The 25,961-nt window shown below is 41.7% G+C and overlaps 2 protein-coding genes across 14 annotated transcripts in view; one reads left to right on the forward strand and one right to left on the reverse strand.

The window, feature by feature from the left end:
• Nucleotides 1-12,525, forward strand: part of immp1l (inner mitochondrial membrane peptidase subunit 1) — a 161,193-nt gene extending 148,668 nt beyond the window's left edge. For all 9 annotated transcript variants that reach the window (XM_043705548.2, XM_043705556.2, XM_087996362.1 and 6 more), the window contains 2 exons: nucleotides 10,674-10,784; nucleotides 10,968-12,525. In XM_043705548.2, the coding sequence (XP_043561483.2) occupies nucleotides 10,674-10,784; nucleotides 10,968-11,030 (174 nt within the window). In that variant the 3' untranslated portion in view covers nucleotides 11,031-12,525. The remainder of the gene's footprint in view (nucleotides 1-10,673; nucleotides 10,785-10,967) is intronic.
• A 139-nt stretch (nucleotides 12,526-12,664) lies between these two features.
• Nucleotides 12,665-25,961, reverse strand: part of dnajc24 (DnaJ (Hsp40) homolog, subfamily C, member 24) — a 101,594-nt gene continuing 88,297 nt past the window's right edge. For all 5 annotated transcript variants that reach the window (XM_087996369.1, XM_087996367.1, XM_087996368.1 and 2 more), the window contains exons 5-6: nucleotides 21,736-21,804; nucleotides 12,665-17,381 (exon numbers count right to left, since the gene is read on the reverse strand). In XM_087996369.1, the coding sequence (XP_087852495.1) occupies nucleotides 17,248-17,381; nucleotides 21,736-21,804 (203 nt within the window). In that variant the 3' untranslated portion in view covers nucleotides 12,665-17,247. The remainder of the gene's footprint in view (nucleotides 17,382-21,735; nucleotides 21,805-25,961) is intronic.

The following is a 25,961-nucleotide window of genomic DNA, read 5'->3' on the forward strand; positions in this document are numbered from 1 at the left end:
ATATTCCTGTCAGGGTGAAAAGGAAGGCTGGTAGTTAAAGAGAATGCTGGATGACGAAAGAAATTGAGGGTTTGGTTAAGAAAAAGAAGGAAGCATATGTTAGGTATAGACAGGATCGATCGAGTGAATCCTTTGAAGAGTATAAAGAAAATAGGAGTATACTTAAGAGGGAAATCAGGAGGGAAAAACGGGGACATGAGATAGCTTTGGCAAATAGAATTAAGGAGAATCCAAAGGGTTTTTACAAATATATTAAGGACAAAAGGGTAACTAGGGAGAGAATAGGGCCCCTCAAAGATCAGCAGGGCGGCCTTTGTGTGGACCACAGAAAATGGGGGAGATACTAAATTAATATTTTGCTTCAGTATTTCCTGTGGAAAAGGATATGGAAGATATGAATGCTCAGAAATAGATGGTGACATCTTGCAAAATGTCCAGATTACAGAGGAGGATGTGCTGCATGTCTTGATATGGTTAAAGGTGGATAAATTCACAGGACCTGATCAGGTGTACCCGAGAACTCTATGGGAAGCTAGAGAATTGATTGCTGGGCCTCTTGCTGAGATATTTGTATCATCGTTAGTCACAGGGAGGTGCTGGAAGACTGGAGGTTGGCAAACATGGTGCCACTGTTTAAGAAGGCGGTAAAGACAAGCCAGGGAACTATAGACCGGTGAGCCTGACATCGGTGGTGGGCAAGTTGTTGGAGGAAATCCTGAGGGACAGGATGTACATGTATTTGGAAAGGCAAGAACTGATTTGGGATAGTCAACATCGCTTTGTGCGTGGGAAATCATGTCTCACAAACTTGATTGAGTTTTTTGAAGAAGTAACAAAGATGATTGATGAGGGCAGAGCAATAGATGTGATCTATATGGACTTCAGTAAGGTTCCCCATGGGACACTGATTAGCAAGGTTAGATCTCATGGAATACAGGGAGAACTAGCCATTTGGATACAGAACGGGCTCAAAGGTAGAAGACAGAGGGTGGTGGTGGAGGGTTATTTTTCAGACTAGAGGCCTGTGACCAGTGGAGTGCCACAAGGATCGGTGCTGGGCCCTCTACTTTTTGTCATTTACATAAATGATTTAGATGTGAGCATAAGAGGTACAGTTAGTAAGTTTGCAGATGACACCAAGATTGGAGATGTAGTGGACAGCGAAGAGGGTTACCTCCGATTACAACAGGATCTAGACCAGATGGGCCAATGGGCTGAGAAGTGGCAGATAGAGTTTAATTCAGATAAATGCAAGGTGCTGCATTTTGGGAAAGCAAATCTTAGCAGGACTTATATACTTAATGGTAAGATCCTAGGGAGTATTGCTGAACAAAGAGACCTTGGAGTGCAGGTTCATGGCTCCTTGAAAGTGGAGTCGCAGGTGGATAGGATAGTGAAGAAGGCATTTGGTATGCTTTCCTTTATTGGTCAGAGTATTGAGTACAGGATTGGGGAGGTCATGTTGCGGCAGTGCAGGACATTGGTTAGGCCACTGTTAGAATATTGCATGCAATTCTGGTCTCCTTCCTATCGGAAAGATGTTGTGAAACCTGAAAGGTTCAGAAAAGATTTACAAGGATGTTGCCAGCTACAGGGGGAGGCTGAACAGGCTGGGGCTGTTTTCCCTGGAGTGTCGGAGGCTGAGGGGTGACCTTATAGAGGTTTACAAAATTATGAGGGGCATGGATAGGATAAATAGACAAAGTATTTTCCACGGGGTCGGGGAGTCCAGAACTAGAGGGCATAGGTTTAGGGTGAGAGGGGAAAGATATAAAAGAAACCTAAGGGCAACTTTTTCACGCAAAGGGTAGTACGTGTATTGAATGAGCTGCCAGAGGATGTGGTGGAGGCTGGTACAATTGCAACATTTAAGAGGCATTTGGATGGGTATATGAATAGGAAGGGTTTGGAGGGATATGGGCCAGGTGCTGGCAGGTGGGACTAGATTGGGTTGAGATACCTGGTCAGCATGGATGAGCTGGACCAAAGGGTCTGTTTCCATGCTGTACATCTCTATGGTTAAAAACAATAACTGCAGATGCTGGAAACCAGAGTCTAGATTAGAGTGGTGCTGGAAAAGCACAGCAGTTCAGGCAGCATCCGAGGAGCAGTAAAATCGACGTTTCGGGCAAAAGCCCTTCATCAGGAATACAGGCAGAGTGCCTGAAGGGTGGAGAGATAAGTGAGAGGAGGGTGGAGGTGGGGAGAAAGTAGCATAGTGTACAATAGGTGAGTGGGGGAGGGGATGAAGGTGATAGGTCGGGGGCGGGGGGAGGATAGGTGGAAAATAAGATAGGCAGGTAGGACAAGTCATGGGGACAGAGCTGAGCTGGAAGTTTGGAACTCAGGTGAGGTGGGGGAAGGGGAAATGAGGAAACTGTTGAAGTCCACATTGATGCCCTGGGGTTGAAGTGTTCCGAGGTGGAAGATGAGGCGTTCTTCCTCCAGGCATGTGGTGGTAAGGGAGCGGCAGTGAAGGAGGCCCAGGACCTCCATGTCCTCGGCAGAGTGGGAGGGCGGGTTGAAATGTTGGGCCACGGGGCGGTGTGGTTGATTGGTGCAGGTGTCCCAGTGATGTTCCCTAAAGCACTCTGCTAGGAGACGTCCAGTCTCCCCAATGTAGAGGAGACCGCAACGGGAGCAACGGATACAATAAATGATCTTGGTGGATGTGCAGGTAAAACTTTGATGGATGTAGAAGGCTCCTTTAGGGCCTTGGATGGAGGTGAGGGAGGAGGTGTGGGCGCAGGTTTTGCAATTCCTGCGGTGGCAGAGGAAGGTGCCAGGACGGGAGGGTGTGTTGTAGGGGGGGGGGGCCTGATCAGGTAGTCAGGGAGGGAACCGTCTTTGCGGAAGGCAGAAAGGGGTGGGGAGGGAAATACATCCCTGGTGTTGGGGTCCGTTTGGAGGTGACGGAAATGTCGGTGCTTGATTTGGTTTATGTGAAGGTTGGTAGGGTGGAAGGTGAGCACCAGGGGCATTCTGTCCTTGTTACAGTTGGAGGGGTGGGGTCTGAGGGCGAAGGTGCAGAATGTGGATGAGATGCGTTGGAGGGCATCTTTAACCACGTGGGAAGGGAAATTGCGGTCTCTAAAGAAGGAGGCCACCTGATGTGTTCTTTGGTGGAACTGGTCCTCCTAGGAGCAGATACGGCGGAGGCGGAGGAATTGGGAATACGGGATGGCATTTTTGCAGGAGGTAGGGTGGGAAGAGGTGTAATCCAGGTAGCTGTGGGAGTCGGTGGGTTTGTAAAAAATGTCGGTGTCAAGTTAGTCATCATTAATGGAGAGGTCCAGGAAGGGGAGGGAGGTGTCAGAGATGGTCCAGGTAAATTTAAGGTCAGGGTGGAATGTGTTGGTGAAGTTGATGAATTGCTTAACCTCCTCGCGGGAGGATGAGGTGGTGCCAATGCAGTCATCAATGTAGCGGAGGAAGAGGTGAGGAGTGGTGCCAGTGTAATTACGGAAGATGGACTGTTCTATGTAGCCAACAAAGAGACAGGCATAGCTGGGGACCATACGGGTGCCCATGGCTACCCCTTTGGTCTGGAGGAAGTGGGAGGATTCGAAGGAGAAATTGTTAAGGGTGAGGACCAGTTCGGCCAGACGAATGAGTGTGTCGGTGGAAGGGTATTGTTGGGGACGTCAGGAGAGGAAGAAACGGAGGGCTTTGAGGCCCTGGTCATGGCGGATTGAAGTGTAAAGGGATTGGATAGCCATGGTGAAAATGAGGCGTTGGGGGCCGGGGTAACGGAAGTCTTGGAGGTGGTGGAGGGCATGGGTAGTGTCTCGAACGTATGTGGGGAGTTCCTGGACTAAGGGGGATAGGACAGTGTCAAGGTAGGTAGAAATGAGTTCAGTGGAGCAGGAGCATGCTGAGACAATGGGTCGGCCAGGGTGGTCAGGTTTGTGGATCTTGGGAAGGAGGTAGAACCGGGCAGTGCGGGGTTCCCGGACTATGAGGTTGGAAGCTGTGGGTGGTAGATCTCCTGAGGTGATGAGGTTCTGTATGGTCTGGGAGATGATGGTTTGGTGATGGGAGGTGGGGTCATGGTTGAGGGGGCGTTAGGAGGAGGTGTCCTCAAGTTGGCTTTTGGCTTCAGTGGTGTAGAGGTCAGTGTGCCAGACTACCACTGCGCCCCTTTATCTGCTGGCTTGATGGTGAGGTCGCGATTGGAGCAGAGGGATTGGAGGGCTGCACGTTGTGAGGGTGAGAGGTTGGAGTGGGGGAGGGGGGTAGACAGGTTGAGGCGGTTAATGTCCTGGCAGCAGTTTGAAATGAAGAGGTCGAGGGCAGGTAATAGGCCAGCACGGGGTGTCCAAGTGGATGCAGTGTGTTGGAGGTGGGCGAAGGCATCCTTGGAAGGTGGGCAGGAGTCCTGATTGTGAAAGTAAGCTCGGGGCGGCGGAAGAAGTGTTCGACGTCACGGCGTGTATTGAATTCATTGATGCGTGGACGGAGGGGGATGAAGGTGAGTCCTTTGCTGAGGACTGATCGTTCGTCCTCAGTGAGGGGGAGGTCAGGGGGAATGGTGAAAACTCAGCAGGGCTGGGAGCTGGGATCTGGTGTGGGTGTGGAGCTGGGAATGGGGCGGAGCTGGTAACTGAAGTGGGTGTGGTGGTGGGGGGAGTGGGGGTGGAGTCATGAGCAGGGGTGGTGTTCCCCTCAGGGTTCTGGAAGGCGGGGATGGTGTCAGTGGGATCTGTGGGGGGTGTGTCAGCAGAATGCAGGTGAGTGGCGCTGGTGGGGGCAGAAGTGGTGGCAAACATGGCAGTGGGGGGGGCAGAAGTCACTGAGTGTGTGACATCAGCGATGATGTGAGGGGCGGAAGTGATGTCACGTGTAGTGCATGAGGAATTGTGAGGGGCAGAAGTGGCAGTGGAAGCGGCCATGACGGGGGTGGAAGTGACATCATCATTCAGCGTCGGGATGGTGGCTGCACGAGCCGCATGGCTAATGGCGTCTGAGCAGTTCCAGAGGCCGGGGGAATCGATTGGAATGGTTTGGGGAGCGCTGGTTATGGAGGTGGGTAGATAAAAGTTTGTTGTACTTACAGTTTTTGATGTTTGAGATGGAGTTGAAATACTGCTTGTTGAGAGTATGAATTCTCCTGAGGATGGAGTACAGAGTGGGTCCTTTGCAATTCTGAGAGAGTGTGGCCCTCAGCTGAGGCAGGGCTGACTGTAGAGAGGTTAGGTGCCAGCACATTGCTGCGAGCGTGGAGTGGAGGATCTTGAAGGAGAACCGTTGCTGGTGTTTTTGAATCGGTTTGCCCTGTTCGGTTCCGAACTTTGCTGGTTTAAAGGTGGTCCGGAGTCCGTGTGGGATGAGTTGGTTATGGAGGCAGACATTGAGGAAGCAAATGTGGCTGTGGTAGCAAGTTTGTTTCAGGACATGGTTGAAGAGCTTCAGGGCAGAGGAAATGACCTGGGAGTTGCAGTGGGAGAGGGACTCCCTGAGATTCTTGTAGAGAAAGGAGGAAAACTTCTTCAAGGCAGGCATCCTTGCAAGAGGATTTGCAGTAGGGTTAAAATCAACTAGGTAAGACATTGTCATTGCTCAAATCCCACTATCATCATCCCTATGCATTACTGTTGACAGAAACTGAACTGGAATAGCCATGTAAAAACTGTTTGCACAAGCAAGTCCCAGGTTAGGAATTCTGCAGCAAGCTGCCCTGCCAACATCTCAAAGCCTTTCCACCATCTACATGTCACAACTCAGAAGTGTTATGGAATATTCCTCAGTTGCCTGAATGAGTGCAGTTCAACAATACTCAAGAAGCTTGAGGGCACGGTGGCACAATGGTTAGCACTGCTGCCTCACAGCGCCAGAAACCTGGGTTCAATTCCCGCCTCAGGCTGGTGGAGATGTTGGCAAACATGTGGAGTTTGCACATTCTGTGTGGAGTTTGCACATTCTCCCCGTGTCTGGGTGGGTTCCCTCTGGGTGCTCCAGTTTCCTCCCACAGTCCAAAAATGTGCAGGTTAGGTGAATTGGCTATGCTAAATTGCCTGTAGTGTTAGGTGGAGGGGTAAATATAGGGGAATGGGTCTGGGTGGGTTTCTCTTCGGAGGGTTGGTGTGGACTTGTTGGGCCTAAGGGCCTGTTTCCACACTGTAAAGTAATCTAATCTAATCTAATCTTCCTTGTTTGTGTTACAATCCCAGTTGATGTTATTCCTGGAAAAGGCAGAGCGCAGACAGAAATCTTGCTTGGCAGATCGTATTTTTATTTTTATTTTTGGTTTTATCGAGATAGTCTCTCAATGAAACAATCACTAAAATTGCAGATTTGATTCTAACAATAAAACAGAAGTTTATTATGCAAAAGTAATTAAAATAAAAATGAAAACTCAATTTGCAAACAATAGACCTTTAAAGACTTAAAAACCCATGATAAAAATACAATCTCATGAATCCCGAAAACATTCCTTTACAGACCCCAAAAGCACCCCTTTATAGTACACACAGCAGGGAGAATTTCTTTCTCTTATCACCTCTATAGTCTTCATGTAATTGTAACTTAACTCCCAATCTGCAGAATCTGATAGCTTGTTCCTGGAGACTTCATACCCCGAGCCTAAACTCTCTCAGCTTCAAGTTAGTCTTTTGGATTTCACTCAAACACTCTGGTCTGAAACTATTATGAAACTTCTTGATCAGGGATTATCCATTGTTTAACAAATCTAAACAACTTGTCAGTTTTGCAGGAGCAACTGCTTTATACATCCATATCAGCTTCAGTTAAGAACTTTTCAAAACATCCCCTAACCAAAACTAAAACTGAAAGTTTCCTCTTCAAAGATAGGTTGTTACTCCCAAGCTTTAAAAAAAATCCAGAAAATTAATGATATTATAATATACATATGTGAAATACCTTAAATTACAATTGGCACAACATCCACAAACGTTTAATCAAGAGTTGTAGGAAAAAGGCAGGAAAGTGGAATTGTGGAATATCAGATCAACCTTGAACTAATTGAATGATGCAGTAGATTCAATAGGATGAATTCCTCACTCTGCTATCATGTCTTTGGCCCTACTTTCAAGGACAACTGGGATTGGGCAATAAATATTGGTCTAGACAGCAACAACCACATCCCATGAATGTATAAGTTTAAACTGTAGTATACTTGAAGTTCCAACAGGCATTGATAATATGCTACTCAAAGATTAATACATAAAATAAAGGCTCTTTGAACTGAGGGTAATATTGCAGCATTGATAGAGGATTGTCCCAATGGACAGGAAGCAAAAGGTAGGGTAAAATATTGCATTTTCAACATGGCAGGCAGGGATTGGTGGAGTGACACAGGGATCCATTCTGGGGTCTCAGCTTTTTCAAATTTTTGTCTTTTATAAAATGACAGTTATATATCTATGTTTGCTGATGATACAAACCTAGGCAGATTGCAAGGTATGAGGAGGACACAGAGAGGCTGCAAAGAAGTATACTCATGTTAAGAGCATGACCATCAAGGATGGAGTAAGATGTGGAGAGGTGTGTCACTATTTATTTTGGATGTATGAATAGAGATACACAATATTTTTAAAAGGGATGAAACTTGTAAATGTTGATATTCAAAGGGATTTGAGGTACTTATAACAAGGAACACAAAAGTTTGTATGCAGCTACAGTGAACAATTAAGAAGGCAACTGGTATTCCAAAGGGATTTGGGTGTAATAATATTTTTTAAAAATTCTTCAATTGTAATGTTTTGGAAAGACTCCACTGAAATACTGTGGGTAATTTTGGTTTCCGTATTTAAACAAGGATGTACTTCCCTTAAGCAAATCAAAAGCTGACAAATCTTCAATTTATATACAGAACCGCCCCTTCTCTTTATTGGGTTTTCTAGGTGTTGGCTTCAAAAGCTGTCCTGGATGTATTTTAAGAATTCCTTCCCATTAAATCTTTCATGGAATAACTGCACCCAACTAACGCTGGAGGAAATTCCCCACTATCATGCCCCTATTATTACTAACTTCATAAAGGCTACATAAAGTAGGAGTGTAAGGTTACATTTTGTTCCTTGCAAAAAAAGCTTAAAACTGAGCTCTTGCTGAAGATTCATGCTGGAAAAACATCACCTTGAACTTACATTTCACATATTTTCTGTTTTGGGCACCTTAAAAGTGAACCTGGAGATAATAGTTTCCAATAATAGTAGCTTGGCTTGTAAGACATTTTTATGATATAGGTTAACAGCTTCAGTAAAGTAGCAGCAAAACAATTAAGAATAATACTTGTGGAAAATGAATAATCATGAACACTATTTTAGAAAACGTAGTTAAACATTACTCAATTGCTCCCATCCTATCTTTATTTCACAGGTTCCTGTTCTAAACGGATTAATTCTGACTCTATTTACATGACTTTTCTTTAACATTTTTCTTCCTCCTTCTCATGGGCTTGTCTTTAACCAAACAACTCCTTGATTGCTGAGACACATTAAGTTTGCTGTCACCACACTTTGAACCAGATGATGAGCAAAATTGTTGAGAGTTGACTTATTGGCTTTTGCTCAGTATCTTTCCCAGGCACCCCAGGTGAAAATGGGACTGTCTGTAACTAAGAGCGCTGATCAAACAGCTTAGGCAAGCAGCCTGTCAAAACACCAACACATCACCTAAGGCCTGCTTATTTCAGGGTTACTACTGTGTAAAATCCATTCAGATCCTTATCTGTTCAATTTGGCCCTATTGTGAATTTTATACCCACCATTAAAAATTTTAAATTTTGCCTGAAAATGTGTTTGATTCACTTCTTGTAAAGCATTCTCAGCCAGTTAGCTGGATTTTAATCTTCAGCTTCCCACTGTTGGCTGAAGGTGTAACCCTGTCTTCCAAAAAATTGATGTCTATCGTCATTAGTTTAGAGTTAATTTTGATTTTTAAACCAGTTTGCTATTTGACCTAAATTAGCTTCCATGTGGACTTTTATAATAAGCATTTCCAAAGTGAGCACAAAAATATAATCCATACAATTTTGCAAAACTCTGAACAGACTAATTGTATAGCTTTAACCTAACAGTATCTAAAGGTATGTCCTTGTGAGCTGAACTGAGCCTGTTTCATTGCGTCTAGGAGAGCCAGATATAAATATTTAAATCAATATTCCCATTAATTTGGAGACATCTCAAATTTCCACTGTTAACAACTGTTTTTGTTTTGAGTTATCTTCTCCTGAGACATTATCCCAAGTTCAGATGCTCATGAAATTCAAATGGAATCTGTGAGCAAAGAAAACAAAACACAAATAAGACTGTGATATCTGGGTTCACACATTAAACTTGTTTAATGCATTTTGCTCTTAATATATTTGTACAAAAGTAACAACTTCCAAATGAGAAATCTACACATCAATGTTGACTATTATGGACAACAAATTCATCAGTAATTCACTCCACTGCAAACAAAATACAAAGTACTAAAGTAAGTTAGTCTGCATAGGAAAAAAGAGTTCCTCTATGACTCCTTTCCTCTGTCAGTTGGCCGCAAAGATTCTATTGCAACTGTCAATGAGAGGCTGTACTATAAACAAGGTAGTTCAGATGATTGGAACTTAAAATAAGGAATGAGGTTTAATGACAGAACATGATTTCTACTCAAATATTAAATGACAATTTTCTAGCTGTATCAACGATCTGAACTATACTTGCCGTAATGGTATGAGTTGCCTTTCCTTCCTTGGCCAGTGAAACTAGAATATACTGCATATCTTAAAAATAAAAGGTATTACATGATTATGATAAGTATGTGTAAATTGAATCGCAATTAATACGCAAGCATGTTCTTGTCCTTGTGAAGTTGTTCCTTGGTCATTTTAGGAAATTTCAGCAATTTTTGAACAAGAGACTTCTATCTTAAATTCTTCTTGGATGTGGAAGAATAACAACTGCTAATAACAGTTAGTCTGACGAGGCCTGGTAACTGAATGGCCTGTAAATGAAACACCTTCCCCACTAGAAGCATAAAAGGTTATATGCTCATTTAAAAAAGGGCAGAAGCTCCACAAGAATTAAATGGCCTTAAAGGTCACCTCCTTGACATGTTCAGCAGTAGATTCATCAGGTACAGTCCTTTTGTTTATCAGCATCCAAGGTCATTATTTTACAGTCTAACAGTTGCAAGTTGGGACCTAGCCTGCTGCTGATGCTGAAGGCACCACCCAATCTATGCAGCTAATTTGAAAATGCCCCAGTCAAGGCTATGAATACATACAGTGTTATCATAGAATTAAGACTTGCCACAACTACAGACATATGAGGCAGAGTAAAACACATTTACATCAGTTTTCTGTAGCTTATTTTTCCTGGAACAGGTTACTGTCCTGAAACAAGAGCTTATAGCTAGAGGACAGCCACTCCATACCAGGCATGGCTAGCTAGGAATCCCACCTGTTCTAAGCACATGCCATAAGTATGTTGGAAGGATTTGCAGGTTGCTAATAAACATCTTTACCCATGTATTAACATTATTTTTGGGACCGTCAGGCAGAATGGCACTTGAACCTGGAACTGCAGAAACATTATTCGCCATGTCACAAGACCTTCAGTGTTGTAATATTCTTAGGGCAAGCAAGCATAAAATAATTTCATTTCCATGTACTTTTCAGTTATACTTGGCACCTTAAAATATTTATATTTTTATAAAATATTTCTCTTTAGGTACCAAAAGGTCATGTTTGGTTAGAAGGTGACAATCTACAAAATTCCACTGATTCCAGGAATTACGGACCTATTCCTTATGCCTTGATTCGTGGTCGAGCATGCTTTAAGGTAAACAATGGCAGCAGTCCAAAATGCACAGTTTACGATATGATATCCAAAAGGTCTACATTTACTTCTTTGAATAAAATTACGTAGGATTTTTCAAGATACACTGATCATAATGATGGAAAAACATTAAACAAGCAAATAATAAGGAAACAATCATATTAAATGTTCATTTTTATTTTGTAGATTTGGCCACTGCACGAATTTGGTTTCCTGAAAGAAAGCCCTAACAGCACTTCTCCACGATGAATTAAGTAGACGGCAATGATTTATTTCTTAGTCAAACAGATATTTAAATGAAAACCAACTTCAAACGAGATGTTTTCCAATAAGAGACTTTTTAAGCACTGGATAAAGTGGTGGTGATTTTTGACACAATATGCTGTAATCAGAACTGTTTGCAATAATAAAGATAAAGAAATGCTACAAGAAGAGAACAAGGTGCATAAAAAGTGTTGGAGAAGCTGAGGATCAACGATTAACAGGGAAACCGCTTTGGTACTGTATACTTTTATCCCCATATTTGCATGACAAAAGTGAAATCAAGAACAATAGGCAATTGGTAATTTGCCCTACAAAATGTACAGGTAAAATCAACTACAATGCTCTGGCATTGTAGTTCTAAACAAAGACATTAGTGAACCAGTTGGGGCTTTATGACAGTTACAGTTTTATATTCATTTTTGATACAAATACCTTTTTATTTACAGTTTTTTAAAAAAAAAATTGAATTCAAATTTTCAACCCCTTGAGATAGGGCTTAAATTCCTATTTTCTGAGTTACTACCACAGGCCTGTGGCCTACTTATCCAGTAACAGAATGGCGTAATTGTCCCATTTGTAAAAGTTGCATATGCTGCTATTGGCTGAGATTTCAGGAAATCACAGGTGAAAAATGTAATGTTTATATTGAACTTTACTGGTGCTGGAAAATTCCTAAACCTTAATGCCTGACCAGAAAAGTGTATTTTCATTTCACATTCTGCATATTTTGGACAGATTGAGGGATTAGGGTGCCTTCTCCAATTTTCCTATCATTTTTACACTGAATGTTTACCACAATTCAAAATTCCTGCCTTCAGCTTTTTTAAGATTTGATTTCTTCAATTATGAGCCTATTGCTATTTATATTGCAGAACCATATCTATTGAAATATAAACTGCTAAATCCACTTATAATGGAAGCTGAATTCGGCAATAATGCATATCTTGCATGTGTAGATTACTATTGTTCCAAGCTAGATTCACATGTCTGGCTGGAACCTAACTCAGTAAGCAGTAACAAGTCTACAGACACCAGTGCATTGTTGGGTTGAATGAGCTGGCTCATTCTTGCCCCCAAGTAAACCCCAGCAAAATGACTGTGGTAGCAACTGTTCATACCTGCCAGGATTGAGTTTGGCATTGCTAATTTTATTTCATCAACTTGCCTCTGACTATTGTCAGTACAGGAAATCTTGTATTCTAATGCTGTAATCACTCTAATTATATTTTCTCCGATATGATGTGGAAACATCGAGCTATATAAAGGATTTGTATTGCATTATTGTAGGTGTTCACTCATACCACATCTTAAAATGCCTCCATATCACATACGGTGCCAAATTTGCTCAGTTGGATGCCAATGTCTAAATGTTAACTTAAGATACCAAATCGGGTGCTAAAGGACAGCTGACATCAACCAGTTTATCTCATTTATGAATGACTGCACTTGTGATTGTGGGATTTATCTTGTAAAGAATCAGACCAAACTCAATGGGCTAAATGGGCCTCTTTCTGTCTGATTAAACCCCTGTTGGTCAATGTCTTTTGGTGATTGAGCACCTACAGCATTTCAAATTTCTGTATTTTGTTGATTTAGAAACAGAACTGTAGAAATTAGTGTTGAACTTCTCCAATAAAAAATTTATTGTATTCAAAAAGATGTATTTTCTCACTGACAACACTTGGTTGAGGAGTCTTGACTATGACAGAATATATATTACATTTAGTCAGCCTAAATTTCCAAGTCATATTTGAATTATGTTACAATCCTTTTACAGGCTGTTAATGTTTAAAGAGAAATCCAATACCTTACAATTAAGTGATAGAACTATGCCATGAAATTTCACATTTTTTGTAAAATTTATTCATAATCACATTTATTTATAATAACATTGACATAAAGCAAGGATCATTAACTTACAAGTACTTATAAACTGCAATATTATTACATGAATTATACTTCTATTTCCAACAAGCTCATCCCACCTGAGGCTTCCCTTATACATGAGGAGGATCTTAAAGGATAATTTAGCTTTTTTTTTAAAGGGAGGAAGTGCTGGGTGTCTTGAAATGCACAAAAGTGGATAAATCCCCAGGACCTGATCAGGTATACCCTAGAACTCTGTGGGAAGCTAGAGAAGTGATTGCTGGGCCTCTTGCTAAGATATTTGTATCATCGATAGTCACAGGTGAGGTGCCGGAAGACTGGAGGTTGGCAAACGTGGTGCCACTGTTTAAGAAGGGTGGTAAGGACAAGGCAGGTAACTATAGACCAGTGAGACTGACGTCAGTGGTGGGCAAGTTGTTGGGAGGGAATCCTGAGGGACAGGATATACATGTATTTGGAAAGGCAAGGACTGATTAGGCATAGTCAACATGGTTTTGTGCGTGGGAAATCATAGTCTCACAAACATGACTGAGTTTTTTGAGGAAGTAACAAAGAGGACTGATGAGGGCAGAGTGGTAGATGTAATCTATATGGACTTCAGGAAGGTGTTTGACAAGGTTCCCCATGGGAGACTGATTAGCAAGGTTAGATCTCACGGAATAGAGGGAGAACTAGCCATTTGGATACAGAACTGGCTCAAAGGTAGAAGACAGAGGGTGGTGGTGGAGAGTTGTTTTTCAGACTGGAGGCCTGTGACCAGTGGAGTGCCACAAGGATCGGTGCTGGGTCCTCTACTTTTTGTCATTTACATAAATGATTTGGATGTGAGCATAAGAGATACAGTTAGTAAGTTTGCAGATGACACAAAAATTGGAGGTGTAGTGGACAGCGAAGAGGGTTACCTCAGATTACAACAAGATCGGGACCAGATGGGCCAATGGGCTGAGAAGTGGCAGATGGAGTTTAATTCAGATAAATGAGAGGTGCTGCATTTTGGGAAAGCAAATCTTAGCAGGACTAATGGTAAGATCCTAGGGAGTATTGCTGAACAAAGAGACCTTGGAGCGCAGATTTATAGCTCCTTGAAAGTGGAGTCGCAGGTAGATAGGATGTGAAGGAGGCGTTTGGTATGCTTTCCTTTATTGGTCAGAGTATTGAGTACAGGATTGGGGAGGTCATGTTGTGGCTGTACAGGACATTGGTTAGGCCACTGTTGGAATATTGCGTGCAATTCTGGTCATCTTCCTATTGGAAAGATGTTGTGAAACTTGAAAGGGTTCAGAAAAGATTTACAAGGATGTTGCCAGAGTTCGAGGATTTGAGCTATAGGGAGAGGCTGAACAGGCTGGGGCTGCTTCCCTGGAGCGTCGGAGGCTGAGGGGTGATCTTATAGAGGTTTACAAAATTATGAGAGGCATGAATAGGGTAAATAGGCAAAGTCTTTTCCCTGGGGTCAGGGAGTCCAGAACCAGAGGGCATAGGTTTAGGGTGAGAGGGGAAAGATATAAAAGAGACCTACGGGACAACGTTTTCACACAGAGGGTGGAATGAGCTGCCAGAGGAAGTAGTGGAGGCTGGCACAATTGCGACATTTAAGAGGCATTTGGATGGGTATATGAATAGGAAAGGTTTGGAGGGATATGAGCCAGGTGCTGGCAGGTGGGACTAGATTGGGTTGGGATATATTGTCGGCAGGGACGGGTTGAAGCGAAGCATCTGTTTCCATGCTGTACATCTCTATGACTCTGACCAATTCAAAAGGTAGGCCTTCGCTCTCTGGAATTCACTTAAATTTTCCTCAGTGTTCCAGCTATTCTCCGTGAGATTTTACGGGAATTCACCCATTAACTTTTAGGCAAAGTGACTGAGGTCAACTGTTTTTGGATGTTATGACTGTAGATGGCTCAGCTCCTTTTTATGGTTGCTCGCAGATACACAACTGCCTTTTCACGCGCACTGAGTTAAACTTTTATGCAAGACATTGAAGCGCACTGAGTTAAACTTTTATGCAATAAGGTTTGGTCAGGACCAGTACAGTTGTATTCCAAGAGCTTCAAGCTAAGCAAATATTTCAGCTTCTTTCTCTGTCACATTTCCCAAACTGAACTCAAGTCCCCACTACTTCCTGTGCTGCAAGTGATACAATTGGCCTACAGTTAAAAGAGATACAAACATTTCTGAAGAAGGGTCACTGGACCCAAAGTGTTAATACTGCTTTCTGTCTGTAGATGCTCCCAGACTTGCTGAGGTTTTTTTCCAGCAAAAGAACATTCTAATCTCCAGAGCCCATCTCCATGACTATGTGGCATGCTTCAGGATATTCTCAAATAGAAATTGAAACTTCATCTTCAACACAAAGCTTTAATTCTGTAATTATTTCAATAATTAATCTGCTCATGGATGCAATTAGCCACTGTCTAGATGTTTCAGGTCCTATCAAGTAACTCCTTTTGTTTGCAAGCTGGTTTCACCCTCTTTTGATCTGGGAACTATCTATATAATTTGAATCTGTTATTGAAGTCGGATGGATTTTCTCACTCCAAGAAGTTAAAATGAAAGATTATTTAATGCTCTACCTCTCAGCTTGCAGTATATGCATTGATTAACTTTTAACTATAATTAGCACCAAGATTGTTTGAATTGAATTCACTTAAGATGCATACCAATTTCTTAAACAGATGTTCCCTTTATCTCACATTGGAATTTAATTCCAAAAACTAAAAGTTATATTCTAAAGCAAATGAATTATGAACTAGATATTTGGAACAAATGCATTTTTCCAAATATAGATGAGAGGCAATCAAGCAATGAGTTTTTAGATTAGATTCCCAACAATGTGGAAACAGGCCTTTCGGCCCAACCAGTCCATACCGACCCTCCGAAGATTAACCACCCAGACCCATTTCCTTCTGACTAATGGACCTAACACTATGGACAATTGAGCATGGCCAATTCACCTGACCTGCACATCTTTGGACTGTGGGAGAAAACCGGAGTACCCGGTGGACGCTAGGAAATTGTTTCCGTTAGGTGAGGAGATTAGGACCCGTGGACAAAGCCTTAGAATTAAAGGGGGTAAATTCAGAACAGAAATGCGGAGACATTTCTTCAGCCAGAGAGTGGTGGGCCTGTGGAATTAATTGCTGCAGAGTGCAGTGGAGGCCAGGACGCTAAATGTCTTCAAGGTAGAGATTGATAAATTCTTGATGTCACAAGGAATTAAGGGCTACGAGGAGAATGTGGGTAAGTGGAGTTGAAATGCCCATCAGCCATGATTGAATGGCGGAGTGGACTCAATAGGCCGAATGGCCTTACTTCCACTCCTGTGTCTTATGGTCTTACCGAGAGGAAACCCATGCAGACACGGGGAGAGTGTGCAAACTCCACACAGACAGTCATCCAAGGTGAGAATTGAACCTGGGACCCTGGTGCTATAAGGCAGCAGTGCTAACCACTGAGCCACCGTGCCATCCCAAATTAATGATTAGGGTTGAAAATGTACATTTGTGTTTTCCAGGAAGTTAGAATAAGAGCAGCAGCAGGATTGGTTTTGAAACTGAGGAGAAAGTGTAGGAGAATTGCCATTTCATGGCAATTTCAATTTTAAAAAGATATCAATGATTCAGTGTCTAGCTTATTAATTTATAAATAGTACTGAAGTGAATAATGTTGCAACATATCTGTTTGTTAGGCATAGTACAAGTGAGATTAAAATCTAAAATGTGAATCTTTTTTAAATTAATGGATAAATGCCAATAAATATCCAGGGAATAACCATACATTCAACACTTCAAACATATTAAAACATATTTTACAATTTAGGTAAACAAGATTATTCATCCTTAATTCACTTCAACAATGTCCATGTTCACAGCTCAGACACTGATCCCAAGCATAGAAAGACTTCTTCTCTGCCTTAAGACATCATCCACTTAATATATTTTCCTACAAAGTCACATTATGTGTGCATGCTTCACTGCTGTAATGTATCATACAAACATAAACTGGTCCCATTATTTATCCTCCAGCTGCTTAAGAAGACGTTAGTCATTCCTAAGCATTTGCAAGAAAAAAATGAGTGTTGGGAGGATTTTCATTTCAGACTCAGGCTATTTAAAAGTTAGGCCGCCATATTACTAAGACTTGCATTCTAACCTTTTGTTTTAATTCAACTGATGGAGTCATTTAAGTTTCAGCCAGGCAGCTTCATAAATCAGTACTTCATCACAGTCAGCATTTCTAATATTCATTCTGCATGACAGCTGCTAGGCTTCTATGGACGATACATTCGAAAAGAAAACTCAATTGAAAGATATCAACTTCCGTTCAAGATCTCTATGCTGAGAGAGCAAGAGTTGCAACAAAGGAGAAATACGTTTTCTTCCACTTCTTCTTTGGAAAGAACATATTCACCACCGCATCGACAATCATATTTGTAGCACTGTTCAGCTTGGAAAAGAAAAGCATAGTCTGATTAATATTTCTGTGTTGCATAAATCAAACTTTTACAATGTCTGGATCTTATTAAAATATAACGTATCATTACATCTGAGTTCTATTGTTAAAAAAGTGTGCATTTCTGGTGCTTTTAAATTCAATAGAATGTTATTAACTACACACATACTTCGGTATTACATTAAGATAAAACCAGCTGTTCACTAATCTGATACATTGTTCAATATAGAGGAGAGGTTCAAACTCTCAACCTCAATCACCAAGATGATTTGATTTCATCTGTCAAGTGCTCTCTGCTATTACTCCAAGTTGATAGTGGAAATTTCAAACCTGAGTACACCAAACCTCTTGCTTCTTTGACCCGACATAGATAAACTTCAATTTCTCAGGACAAATACACATACATATACTGAGAATGGAAGAAAAACACTTTGGCTAAAATTCTGCTGTTCCAAGTCACATGAATATATCACAATTTTAGGTTCCTACATAGTCTTACACCATTTCATCTAAACAACCACCTCTCGTCTTGCATTTTCTGCTTCCCCAACTTCAGCAGTGTATACCATGGAAACAGACCCTTCAGTCCATGCTGACCAGATATCCCAACCTAATCTGGTCCCATTTGCCAGCACTTGGCCCATATTCCTCTAAACCCTTCCTACTCATATACCCATCCAGATGCCTTTAAATGTTACAATTGTACCAGCCTCCAACACTTCCTCTGGCAGCTCATTCCATACATGCACTATCCTCTGTGTAAAAAAAAGTTGCCCCTTAGGTCCCTTTTAAATGTTTCCCTTCTCATCTTAAACTTATGCCATCTAGTTCTGGACTCTTCCAATCCAGGGAAAAGATCATTCTATTTACCCTATCTATGCTCCCTCACTATATTATAAACCTCTAAGGTTACCCCTCAGCCTCCAATGCTCCACGGAAAACAGCCCCAACCTATTCAGCCTCTCCTTGTAGCTCAAATCCTCCAACCCTGGCAAAGTTTTGTAAATCTTTTCTGAACCCTTTCAAATTTCACAACATCCTTCCGATAGGAGGGAGACCAGAATTGCAGACAACATTCCAAACTTGGCCTAATAAATGTCCTGTTCAGCTGCAACATGACCTCCCACCTCCTATACTCAATACTCTGATCAACACTTTGTTCATTTAACTCTACCCTTTTGTACACTCTCTCTTTCCTACTCATTGGTGTCCAAACTTCAGCCAGACTCTGGTCTCTGGAAATCTCTCCCAAAGCTTTCAACTTTCTCACTTAAAAATGTCTCAAATTCTCTTAGATCAACTTTGCAATATTGCCTCGTCTATTCTCTGCTTTCTTGGTTTGGCTTCCTGCCTTCCCATAGTGCACTTTCTGAAATGCAGCTGGACATCTATTGCATGGATGTTGCACAAGTTAGCTGCACTAAATGTTGTGGTAGCACTAGTAATGATGATGTCTCTATAATTACGGCATGGCCCCATAATTGCAAGTTGCAAGTGGGATCATTATTGGTGCTGTATTGCTGGTGTTATTCTCAGTTTTAATGAGCTATTACATAATTTCAAATTAAAAATACAGTGACCAAACCTAATCCATGTAAAAATATCAAAAATTGCTTCTCAAAACTGTATATTCCCAAGACCAATGATCCAAGGTACCATTGCAAGCGGACATCCCACTATTGGAAGAGAATACTAATAACAAAAAATAGCTGTGTCTTCAACATATTGCTCTGGAAAGTGTTCAAAAAGAAGTAATAATTGGCAAAGAAGCAAATACGTGACAGCCCACACAAAAACAAATTACATAGACTCACCATACATTCCGACCTAACTTTTTCTCTTGCAGCGTTGGGTCATTTCCCAGGCTACAAACTCTTCCTGACAATAAATACTACAGAGCTTGGAATTTATGTTCTGGCATGGTTGAGCTCACGGAGATTCAGGGTGGGTAACCCAAAATGGACTGCTGAGGATTGTGAAACTCTGTGCTTTTGCATTGTGAAAAGTGTTTGAAAAGAAAGATATGAAACTGCCCTCCAGATCTCACCCCCAGCATCCTGACACACTCCTATGTCAGCAGGGAACTTTCAGAGATACAAAGTTAATACCTAAATCCCTTTGTCATTGAGCTTTCTTCCCACCACATGTCCTCACCACTGATTACAAACAATCAAGTGCAGTCGCTTGATTAATATTGCATCACATAATGCCCACGTACAGTTAGTTATTTTTAAGCAGTCCTTGAACTTCCCAAACCATATACTATTGCATAGTTGACTTTATAGTTTTTGTAATTAATGTAGCAGCCATTTTCCATATATCCTGGCATGTACCCAATAATGTGGAAAATTGCCCAGGTATACCCAGGTACACACAAAAAGTAGGACAAATCCAACCCAGCAAATTACCATCCCATCAGTCTACTCTTGATGATCAGTAAAGTGATGGAACATGTCATCAACAGCATTATCAAGCAACACTTGCGCAGCAACAACTTGATCAGTAATCCCCAGTTTGGGGTCCACCAGGGCCATCCGGCTCCTGACTTCATTACAGCCTTGTTTCAAACATGGAGAAAAGAGCTGAATTCCAGAGGTAACATGAGAATGACTGCCTTTGATGCATTCGATCAAGTGTGGCATTAAAGAGACCTAGCAAAAGTGAAATCAATGGATATTGGGAACAAATTCTCCACTGGTTCAAGTCATACCTGGCACATATGAAGATGGTTGTAATTGGAGGTCAACTATCGCAGCTCACGACATCGTTGCAGGTGTTCCTCAGGGACCTAGGCCCAACCACCTTCAGATGCTTCATCAATGACCTTCCTCTATCATAAGGTCAGATGTGAAGATGAGCTCCTATGATTGGATGATTTACACCTTCTCAGTTGCTGAAGTCCATAGTTCAACCACAACAAGATCTAGTCAATATCGAGGCTTGTGCAGAGAACTGCTGAGTTACATTCATGCCATACAAATGCCAAGCAATGACCATCTCCAATAAGAGACAATCCAACCCCCACCATTGACATTCAATGTTGTTGCCAACAATGAATTCAGACTATCAAGATCCTGGGAGCTATCACTGATCAGAAACTCAAATGGACTCACCACATTGAGTGGTGGCACAGTGGTTAGCACTGCTGCCTCACAGCGCCAGAGACCTGGGTTCAATTCCCGACTCAGGCGACTGACTGTGTGGAGTTTGCACATTCTCCCCGTGCCTGTGTGGGTTTCCTCCGGTTTCCTCCCACAGTCCAAAGATGTGCAGGTTAGGTGAATTGGTCATGCTAAATTGCCCGTAGTGTTAGGTGAAGGGGTAAATGTAGGGGAATGGGTGGGTTACGCTTCGGCGGGTCGGTGTGGATTTGTTGGGCCGAAGGGCCTGTTTCCACACTGTAAGTAATCTAATCTAATCTAATCTAATCTAATGTAATCTAATCTATAACATAAACAGTGGCCACAGGAGCAGATCAAAAGCTGGGAATATTGTGGCGAGTATTTCACCTTCTGACTCCCCAAAGCCTGTCCATCATCTTCAAGTCAGATGTGTGATGGAATACTCTCCACTTGCCTGAACAGTTGTGGCTTCAATAACACTAAAGCAGCTTGACACCATTCAGGGAGTGCAACCTACTTGATTGGCTTCACATCCATCTGCATTCACACCCTCCACCGTGGACACTCAGTAGCAGTTTTTACAAGATTCATCTTCCAAGCCCACAACCACTTCATCTAGAAGGCCAATGGCAGCAGATAATGGAAACACTACCACCTGCAAGTCCCCTCCAAGCCATCACCATTGTGACTTAAAATATATATCACCATTCTTTAATTGTCACTGAGTCAAAATCCTGGAATCCCTCACTAAGGACATTGTGGGTCAACCTCCAGCTCATGGATTGCAGCAGTTCAAGCAACACACCACCATCTTCTCAAGGGCAGTTAGAAGGCAATAAATGCTGCCCAATTAGCGATGCCCATGTCCCATAAGTAGTTTTTTTTTAAATCAAGAAGGCACAAAAGAAATGAAATGAGTAATCAGTTCATTTATTCTTGTTGACATTGGTTGAGTCCAAAAATATGAACCAAGACACAGAAAACTCATTTATTTAGCTTCAAATCTAAAATTTCCACCTGAACCATCAGCATGTCTCATCTGAAGGATGGGAACTCAGACAATGAAACACACCCCCACTACTGCACTCACCTATCAGCCTCAATTGTGCATAAAATCTGCAACTCACAATCCTGACACAGGAGTAATATCCATTGCCACTTATATCAAGAGTTTCAAAACCTTCCTAACCTCAGTTACTTCCAGATACACCAGCACTTCTTCTTACCTGCAACCCAATGCATGTCTTCTAAAGGGACTTGTGCATCAACTGGCCACGTCTGTGACATGGTCACTTCTGAAACATAACAAGAAAGAGCAGTTAATTTCATCAACAGACAGTAATAGTTAATTTTGCAGAAATATGTCACATTTTCAAATAATTAATTTTCCCTTGGTCTTTATTATGTAGAATGTAGAGAACAGAAATGGATCACAGTTCAACTGGGTCTATGCCAGCATTTATGCGGCATGACGCATTTTACTCCCATCAACATCTTCTACTTCTTTGTCCCTCATGTAATTATCCAACTTCTCCTTAGATGCATCTATGCTATTTGTCTCAACTACTGGTAGCACATAACCAATGCGTAACAAAATTTCTCCCGAGCTCCTTATTGAATGTATTAGTCATGATGTGGAGGAGTTGGTGTTGAACTGGGATGGACAAAGTTAAAAATCACACGACATCAGGTTATAATCCAACAGGTTTATTTGGAAGCACCAGCTTTCGGAGCGCCGCGCCTTCATCAGGTAGTTATGGAAAATAAGACGCAGAATTTATAATAAAAGATTACAGTGTCATGCAGCTGAAATGACATATTGAACAAATCTGGATTGTTGTTAAGTCTTTCATCTTTTACAATGTTTCGGTTCATTAATATGTAAATCCCAGAACTTCTTTTCAGTCACATTCTCAAGATAACTTAAGATTTTATAACAAAAGGTGACATCTCAGCTCAGACAATGCATTAAAAGATGTGAGGTTAGAGTCTGGCTGTATCCCAATCTTGAGTCAGACTGATTCTATTTCCAAAGTGGAATTTACAAAATATTATATGTATTGAGTGCCTGCAGATTGTGCATTTCTTGAGCAAAATAGAATGTATCTGCAAATACAAATTCACTCCATAGACTTATATGTGTGCGTGCGTGCATATGAGGCGGGGGGGGGGGGGGGGGGGGGGGGAAGAGAGGGAGGGAGAGAGAGAGAGAGAGAGAGAGAGAGAGAGAGACAGACAGACAGACAGAGAGAGAGAGAGAGAGAGACAGACAGAGACAGAGACAGAGAGACACACACACACAGAGAGTGAAAGAGACAGAGAATTTATTAGTGAGCGTCTTATCTTATATGTACAACCCCTAGTTTTGGTCCCTCCCTCCCCCCCACTCCCATGTGGAAATATCTTTCCTATATCTTGCAAACTCATATCTTAATTCCCCTGTCAAGTCAGAACCCCCAACACTACCCCCAGCCTTCCATTTTCTAGGGGGGAAAAGCTAAAACAAAATCACATCTTGTGCCATTACTATAGGACCGATATGTATAATTTGAATCAGCGCAGCAAAGGAGATCTGCTTGCTCCAGACACCTGCTAACAGAGTAATTTACAAAATGCCTTGTAACTTAGGGCAGAACAGATCACAGCTCAAACGAAAATGCAAAACTGGAGCGGAAATAGACCATTCGGCCCATTCAAACCTGCTTGTCATTCAATAAGATCATGACTGATTTGTTTGTCTTTCAAGTTCCTTCTTTACATTTACCCCCTAAATCCTGATTCCCTTGCCTGACAAGAAACTATCTCTGCCTGAAAAAAATTCAATTACCTCACCGCCACTGTCTCCCGAGGCACAGTTCTAAAGTTGGACAATCCCCAGAGAATAAATTCATCGTCATCTGCACTGAAATGGTGACCCATAATTTTTAACAGAGACCTGAGTTCTGGATTCACTGACAAGGGAAACATTCTTTTCATATCCACCTTATCAAGATCATCCAGGATCATCTGTGACCGTGCAATCTTTTTTCAGTACTGCCCTTGGAGTGTTAGGCTAGACCTTACATTTCCGATCTGCAATCGAATGTAAATCAGTTGATTCAGAATTGTGTGTGCTTCCAGTGGATTCTAAATAAGAAAGACAGAGCTTTGGGCAATATTCTGACATAAATGCGTTGATGCCAGGTATTTACTGCCAATGGCAATACAACATGTCTTCCACATCAAATATCATTATTTGACCCAACTTACACAATATCCACTTTGGAATTGATTCTCAATTTTTGTTTCTTAGCATTCCTGTTAAGGACATTAATTATTTTGTTACGTTAAAAACTCTACATAAATACAACTTATTGTTGTATTGGAGTAGAAGCACAAGCTTAGTTAAAATACATAAATAAAAAGAAAGTGAAAGATGTGGATGAAAAGATAATCCGGGAGTCATAATCCGTGAAAACGCAAGGCACAGGCAAATAATAGTGAAACAGAAAAGGCCAGTAGATGTTTTGGTTTCATAGAAAGCAGCAAACATTTATAGAAGACATTGATTGGGCTACAGTGAACAAATTGAGCACAAGTTTGACAGACTAGTGAAAGGACATTAAAACCATTGAAAGTAAACAGCACAAAACTATCAGATTGATGCAAGAGATGGGAAGTTCATGTTCTAATCAGATGCATCACTATTACGACTGAGTAAAGATAACTACAAAGACATGAAGGAGGAGCTAGCCAGGGTTGATTGGAAGGGGATCTTAGCAGGGAAGATGGTGAAGCAGTAATATAGGAACGTGAGAGGATAATTTGGCAGGCACAGCAGAAATTCAACCCAAAGAAGAATAAACATGTTCGGGGAAGACAAGGCAATTGTAGCTGAGAAGGGAAATCAGGAAGAGTATAAAAACCCAAAGAGAAAAGGTACAATGTGGTGAAGATTAGTGGGAAGCCAGAGGATTGGAAAGCCTTTAAAAAACAGCAAAGGATAACTGAAAAAAACAGTAAGTGGGGAGAGATGAAATATAAGAGTAAGCTAGCGAGTAATAAAAAAGAAAATTGCAAGAGTTTTTTTAAGGTATGTAAAAGATAGGAGATAGGCAAGGGAGTGTGCATTGCACTGCTGGAAAATGAGGCTGAAGTAGTAGTAATGGGAAACAAAGAAATGGTGGAGGAACAGAATTTGCTTCAGTTTTCACATTAGAAGACATCAGCAGCATACCAGAACTTCAAGAAAGTTAGGGAGCAGAGGTGAGTGCAGTAGCTATCATGAAGGAGATGGTGCTGGGGAAGCTGAATGGTCTGAATGATGGACCATTGGACTATACCCAGAGTTCTAAGGGAGATAGCTGAGGAAATTTCAGAGCCATTGAATCACTAAAAGTCAAGGAGGGCTGGAAAATTAGTAAGATAACATCCCTTTTTAAAAAGGGAGAGAGGCAGATAGGAAACTATAGACTGGTTAGCCTGTCCACAGTTGTTGGTAAGATTTTAAGAGTCCATTATTAAGAATGAGATTGCAGATTACATGCAAGCACATAATAAAGTAGGGCTTAGTCAGCATTGCTTCAAGAGCGCATAAGGAGTATAGTAAGGGACTAAATATGTAGTCTTGCGGAGCACTCATGTTGACGAATATGGTGGAGGGGTTGTTGCCTATCTTTCTTGAATTTGATTTGTGGGTCAGAGAGTCAGGGATCCAGTTGTGGGGGGGGAGCAGAGTCCAAGATCTTGGAGTTTCGAAATGAGCTTTGATGCTGTTGAAGGCAGAACTAAAGTCAATAAATAGGAATCTGACGTGGATGCCCTTGTTATCCAGACATATGGCCTTGTAACCAGGGATGAGTGTAGGGCCAGGGAGATGCTGTGGACCTATTGTGATGGTAGGTGAAATATAATGGATCAAGGAAATCTGGGAGACTGGAGTTGATGCATCCCACTACTAGCCTCTCAAAGCACTTCATAATGATGGAGGTCAGAGTCACTGAGGTAGTCATTAAGGCATGTTGCCCATTTATAAATCAAATGCTGCTGTTGTAAGAAGGTAGGTCACTTTCAGGAAATGTGCCCCATAGCAACTTACAGCCACAGAAAAACAGAAGATCAAAGACATAGAAAGGTGATACAAGGTAGTAGTCTCTAGTACAAGATAAAATCAAACTTTTTCTAAGGAACCCAAACCAAACATTTTATCATGTTGACATGTGTGTCAATTGGCATCGCATGGATTTCAAGTTAGACACAAGAACAAATGTTATCAATCAGCAAGCTTCAACTGTCAAGACAGTGTTTACAGCCAACAGAAGTTCAACGAGCACTGCACTTAAGGCTAAAAGGTATGCTACAAGCAATTGTCCACCATAGACAAAACCAAATATTAGAAGATGAGAAACAAAAATTGCTGGAGAAACTCAGAAGGTCTGGCATCATCTGTGGAGAGAAAGCAGAGTTAACATTT

This window comes from Chiloscyllium plagiosum, unplaced genomic scaffold (genome assembly GCF_037043375.1).
Source record: "Chiloscyllium plagiosum isolate Xiang-an unplaced genomic scaffold, Cpla_swu_hap1 HiC_scaffold_18, whole genome shotgun sequence".
Classification (NCBI taxonomy): domain Eukaryota; kingdom Metazoa; phylum Chordata; class Chondrichthyes; order Orectolobiformes; family Hemiscylliidae; genus Chiloscyllium; species Chiloscyllium plagiosum.